Source organism: Rhamphochromis longiceps, linkage group LG20 (assembly GCF_057381845.1).
Source record: "Rhamphochromis longiceps isolate RC_006_pf linkage group LG20, R_longiceps_female_GT1.1, whole genome shotgun sequence".
NCBI classification, from domain to species: Eukaryota; Metazoa; Chordata; class Actinopteri; order Cichliformes; family Cichlidae; genus Rhamphochromis; species Rhamphochromis longiceps.
Genome location: NC_140576.1, coordinates 33899798 through 33906346, shown reverse-complemented (window position 1 = coordinate 33906346; position 6549 = coordinate 33899798). Strand labels below are relative to the sequence as shown.

At 39.7% G+C, this 6549-nt stretch overlaps 1 protein-coding gene across 1 annotated transcript in view; it reads left to right on the top strand.

Annotated features, from left to right (window-relative positions):
• The window catches only part of LOC146645766 (natural resistance-associated macrophage protein 2-like), a 32124-nt gene extending 29279 nt beyond the window's left edge, over positions 1 to 2845 (top strand). Inside the window, exon 16 of the mRNA XM_085394480.1 lies at positions 413 to 2845. Within this exon, the coding sequence (XP_085250606.1) occupies positions 413 to 520 (108 nt within the window). The 3' untranslated portion in view covers positions 521 to 2845. The remainder of the gene's footprint in view (positions 1 to 412) is intronic.
• Positions 2846 to 6549: the final 3704 nt, after the last annotated feature.

Below are 6549 nucleotides of genomic sequence, written 5' to 3'. Positions count from 1 at the left end.
CCACTGAGCAGTACATAAACAGAACTGTTTAGCCAGGACTTTGCAGAAGCAGCTGCAGCTTTAAATCTCTTTGCGAGAGTGTCTGCAGGATTTGGACACCTGGATTTGGGCAGTTTTCTTTCCAGCAGATCCTCTTGAACTTTTCAAGGCTGGATGGGAAAGCATCTCTGGACTGCCGTCTTCATCTCCGCAGATGTTCTGTGAGGTTTAAATCTGGTCTTTGGCTAGTCCACTCAAGGACAGTCTTAGACATGTCCTGAAGGCTCTCCGGCGGGTCTGAATGCTTTCTCAAGTGATGCATAACTTGAACAAATTCATTCTGTAAACCTTTTTTTTTTTTTTTTTTTTTGGCCTGTGTGTGTGTGCTTTTTTTCTTTTTTTTTTTTTTATTCTGTCTTTTTTTGTGCTGCAGGTGTGGTTATGTCTGATCGCTCTGGGGGTGTCCTGGCTCGATCCGAGCACCAGGAGAGGGAACGACACGACCATCCTGATCCAGCGGCAGCCTGAGTTTGACTCATGACATTCGGGTCAAAGGTGCATCTGTGGACAACCTGACTGACTGTGTTTAGCTCCAGATGAAGTCTTATTTAGTCCCAAGTTATTTATACGAGATGTTTGTTGACTTTCAGATGAACTTTGACGTTTGGTTGGTGCTGTACAGATTTTTTTTTTTTAGTAATGAAGAAACAAATTTATTTGTCACTGTAACTTTATTAAAAGGTAACATGCTGATTGTGAAAAGCTTAGGTGAATTTTAAAGATTGACAGGTTTACAGACGTCTGATGTTTATAATCATTTTTTGAAGGACTTAATATGACAGAAAACATGTCAGGACTTTTTTAAGAAACCAAACAGACTGAATCCCTGTGAAGAAGATTTACAAATGATACCCAGGCTTTTAAAATCAGTGGTTTCATGTTCAGGAGGGAGTTTTAAAGTTTTAAAGACAAATTCATGTCTTCAAAAATGCCTTTCAACAACAAGGCAGTGACGTGCTGGATTTCAGCAGACATATTTTATTTTTACAGCTCACTATCACACATTTGCTCAAGAAGCTTCAGAATCTCAGCAGCATACGGAATCTTCTGACATGCAGCAGAGATAAGGAGAAACTTCCCCAAATGCAGGAAGTCGCTAAAGAAAAAAAGAGGTCAGGAAGAGCCGCTGAGGAAGGATCCAGGATGTTATGCTCAGAAAAGCAACAGTGCAGACTTCCAATGTGAACAACTGAGATGACAAAATTAGACCTTAAACGTCTGAAGAAACTGAATTTATCGGAGAGGTGTTAAGACGTGATGAAAAAAAGAAATATAAAAATAAATGAAGTAACAAAATCAGCTAAAATTGCACTAATATAATTAAACAGGAGAATAACGTGTAAGTTATTAATAAACAGACTCAATTTTTGTTCTTAAACGGCGCTAGAAGTGTGCAAAAACAAAGTTTTCTGGAAGTTCACTTACAAACACTAAAGACCGCTTCAATCCAAGAAATACAGTAAACAAACATTTTTTGGTTTGGTTACATTTTTTGTATTTTGAGCTAATTGAATTCAAACTGCAGTTTCTCTTTCAGCCACAGGGAGGTGTTGCAGGCTTCAGGAGAGACTTCTCATTTACAGTAAACATTTCACTACCACAGCTTACAGCATAACACATTAAAGGACATGCAGGCTTACATCATGCCCATGTGCAGTCACCAAAAGCAGCGTTACTGTGTGAGACTAAATGACTGCTGAGCGCTGAGACTCGCTGCTGCTGCTGCTGCACATGCCTGTGGTGGTATGTCAGAAGAGTTGCAACTTATTGTGCAACTGAGAGCCAAACACTGCTTGTTTCACTGTTTGAATTCCAGTGCTGAAGTGCTTCGGCTTTGCGAGCTGAGCTGAGGCGGATGAACAGGTTTTTCTTTGCATTGTGGCGGGGAACTTTTTTTTTTTTCCTTCTCTCTCTCTCTCTCTCTCTCCCTGTCATGGAGGCAGACTTATGTAAGAGGGGAGAGTCTTCCCACCGCCCCTCTCTGTTTTTGTTTTTCTCAATGAGCCAATGTCTCCCTGCCTAGGCCTCACAGCCTGTCCAGTAGGCCCCTTTCCTGGAAACATAGCCTAGCAGAGGCCACTCAGGGGCAGGCCTGTGAGGTGGGAGGGTGGGGTGGGGGGGCTCTTCCAGCAAATCACATGATTTGACCCTACAGTCATAGCTCTACATGAGGCTCAGATGCTGCAAGAACATTTCAGCAGCCAGTTTGTCATCAGCATGATTGGATGCGGCTTTAATGCATGGCAGAGTGCATGAGGCTGTAAGTAGACTCCGTGCATCCCCAGGTGGGACATTTTTGAAGTAGAAACACAACATCTAAAGGACAGTGTGTGTGTGTGTGTGTGTGTGTGTGTGTGTGTGTGTGTGTGTGTGTGTGTGTGTGTGTTCTTTAAAGTCAGTTATGTCATTTATTTTTATGTTGTTGGCCTTAATGCCAAAATAAACTTGATGAACAGTTTTGCAGAGATTAAAAAAATATATTTTAGTATTTGATTATGCTCACCATGATATTTAAAAATGTAATATTGATAGAGTGTCAATAATGCACATGTGATAATAGTTTTTTTGTGTGCCATTTCCACAGCGATGGTTACAGACTCTCCTTTTGTAGTCTTTGCACTTATTTTAAGTTGAAGTTATTTGCCATAGATTAACATTGTAGCTATTTTTCTCTCTGTATATATTGCAATAATATTGATTCAGTCTGACAATAATTGTTAATTGAAAATCCATTATTGTGACAGCCCTACTTGATGGAAATTCAGTGATGTGTTTCATCCAATCTAAAGCTGATGCATCGAGCTTCTTTATTGTGTGTTTGTCTTTTATATTTCCAGTTACGTTGCTGTTAGAGCAGTGGTTCTCATTCTCAAAGTGGGGTCTGGGTTCGTAGCCATGAAGCAGTCTTTGCCTTCCCAGTAGATACATCTCTGGTGTTAACCCCAAATCATTCAGTTTTAATGCTGAAAACCTGCATTTAAAAATGATCAAACTTACACAAAACTTCACAGTTTCATCAATTTATCTCGACTGTTTTGGCCAATATTAGAACACAGTTGATGTTACTAAAATAATCATTTGCTTTGAATTAGTTAATTGACCTTCATTATATAATAAAGAACACAAAGATGTGAACATTTACACCATCCAAACAAATATCTTGTGCCCTTTACTCCCACTCATTTCAAATATGAGCCAGCAGAAGCTCTGATATGTTGTGACACATTATGCCACGTGTCTGACGTAGAAAGGCTAAAAATAATTCCCACGTAGTAATTTAAATACTAGCAGGATTAAAAGGTGGTTCTGGGAAATGTTTCCAAGAACCACCTGGTCCCCGGCCCCCAAAAGGTTGAGAACCAGTGTGTTAGAGGTTAAAAAGTCAATGATTGATTTTTTTGTTTTTGGACAAATCTTTTGATTACCCTCGTTATGGTAGAAAGCACCGTAGTGTTTTTATCACTGTGGCTCACCAGAACTCACTGTTTTAATGAGTTTCAATTATTAAAATCATTAACTGTGTTATTGAATTGTAAACAAAAAGCTCCACACTGGGGGGGGGTAGAAAATGCAATAAACACTAACATGGCTTCACATGTTGACTTTAAAAAATGCACGGGTGCACTTATTGCTCTTAAGTGGTTGCGCTTAGGTCCCGTTAGAGCACTGGAAGATTGGTGGAGGGTTACGCCTGCAGCACCCCCTCAACCCTTAGCCCTTTTAACAGCTGCTGACCCCGCTGCTCTTTTGCTGTCTTGGAGAGGAATACCAGAAGATGAGGGCAGCAGAACGCAGGCACTGATAATGAATTTCAAGTTGATTTAGTAAACAGTGGCATCAGCTTTAAACCACATGACATTTTCCAGCTGTGCGGCCCGTACTTGTTTTGTATATATTTTTACACCGAGCTGTCAGTGCTGCCTTAAAATGTCCCACACCAGGAATGCAAACAGCGGGGCCATTCTTGTTTATGTCTTGCATTGTGGCTGCTGTGGGCACTGGCTGAGCTCGCGGTATAATGGGCCCACATGTGTTTGGAATGGACCGTCTCAGCTGTGTAGTTATTCCTTTTATTAACAAGCTGCTTCTCCGTTTCTTCCTACAGGTTTACGGTCTGTGCCGCTTTCAGTGTGCTTTACATGTGTGTTTCGTGTGGTTAAATATAGCAGATATGTGCTGTTGCTTAATTTCACACCATATTTGCTTACTGTATGCTGCAGGGGAGAGGATCACTTTGATTTACTCAGAGGTCTTTGAGCTTTCAGAGGATGAGGAGGAGGCACTCTGCAGAACCTCCACGCTGTAAATATAAATATCTGGGGACCCGATGGTTGACCACATTGCCTAACATCATGTCAAACCCACTTCTGTTTATTTGAGCAAGGTCAAACAAATGTGTTTTAGTTCCAGCTGCTCAGAAAATCGCTATACTCGGTGTAGTGAAAATGATTATATAACACACAGGATTTGTCTGCAGTTCAATGCAACTTATTCAAATGAAAAACAACTACAACCACAACTGTTTGTGATTTTTCCCCCTCCCTCCCGGATGAATAAGTGGATGTAAAGACAGATAGCTTTATTAAATGCCACGCTGCACGACTCTATTTCTATATGATGCAACCATCCTGCAATGTTTATGAGCAGCAGCCTCATGCTAAAGTACAGTAACTGCAGCACAGTCTGAGTGCGTTATTGCGCAAATGTTCAGTGATTGCCATAACACAGTGGCTCCCAGGGCTGGAGCCGCACCCCCCCCCCCTCCACCCAAGCAGTTTTAGGCAAAAAAACAAGTTTCATTTTAGTAGGAAGTGAAATGAAAGAGAAAAATGAAAGGAGCTTGGGTCATTGGTTTCACTCTGCCCTCTCTTACCTCCGTACATGAAGCTCTCCCATGTACTCCCGCATGGGGTTATATCTCTACCAGCAAAGCCTTTCATGTCTCCATGAAGGAAAAGGTGAAAAGCTCTTCCTGTCACATGGATTAAAGGTGATTATTTCAACTTTTAAATGAATCTTGTACAATTGTAAAATACTTTGTTTTTGAAAAGAGACACTTGAATCTTCTTACAGCCAGGGTTCTTTAAAAACTCTTATGTGCTCACGTTTTACTACTGCTACAAACACAGATTCCCTGTGTATTTGTTTAGTGTTTATCACTTTTATGTCCTTCAGTGAGCCCGGTGCTGAGCTCTTCCTACTCTTTTTCTTCTAATCAGAGGTTATGACATTGGAAAAACCAGGAATTTAGGGAGGTAAAGTAAAAGTTAAGCCAGAGGAAAATGCAAATTAGAGGCAGAAATCCAAGTATTAAAAACACTAAAAATAATGATAAAGCAGTATTTGCGGAGGTGCTGGTGGGTGTGTTTATTATTCTGGGCTATAATTTAAAAAAATGGTAGCTGGTCATCTGGTTTAGAGGAATCATTATCTTTTAAAATTCATGGTAAGAGACTGATGAGAAGCCTGGAAGTTAAGTTAGCTCATGCTCGTTTCTCAGGCGGCAACCTATCTTTTGGCAGCAGATTGAAGGTTGTGCACCAGTCCCTGACTCTGCAGATGCCAGCACTCTTAAACCCTTTGATGTCACCCATCATTGTACCTTCTACAAGAACCATTCAAATAGAAAAATACTTTTTTTTCTCCCCCATTTACAAAGCCATTCTTGTATATATTATGACTTTTAAGGTTTTAAAGTTTAGGTTACAGTGCACAGCAATGCATTACCTTAGATATCTCTCTTGTGACTGTTATTATTAAGCGGTCTTGGGTGAGACAAGTATGTCATTGTATGTTTAAGCTCATGTTCTGTGATGTTTTATAAAAATGAATGCTCCTGCTTTTCCTTTTGTGTCACCTTGTTCTTGATTTTTTTTATTATAATTATTTTAAATCTTACATATATGTGTGTTTGAATGTAGAAATACATTTCTGCATATATTCACAGCCTTATCTTGACAGACTGCTAGTATCAGAACTGTGCAAAGCCACTTTTAAACACTGATCTGTTTTTTTATTATATATATATACATAACTTTTATTCGGCATTTCTGTAATGTACATTTTATCTCTGTGTCCTTTTCTTGGTTGTATTTCTATCCCTGAGAGATGCCAAACAACATTTCAGAGTACCTGAGCATAGTTACACTATAGATGATTTATATTTTATGTAATTTACATTGATTTGCCCCTGACTAAATAAAGGTTTCTATAATTACTTGGACATGATCACAATTTCAGCCACCTCTGATTTAGTTTTAATTAGAATAATGCACGTGAACAAACAACAAAATAAATAAATAGCGTCCCTAGTGTTTAGTTTAATAATGAGTGTATTTTTTTATTCCTCGTACACTCGCATGTTTCTTGATTAAGTTGTGTTCATCAGCATTCGTTTATTTATTTGTTAATAATTCACAAACAACGTGATCTCATTTGTTGTACGAGCAGCGCTGGAATGTGTTCGCTGCGGCGCGTGCTGGCCGGGGAGGAATGCCTTGACCACGCCTC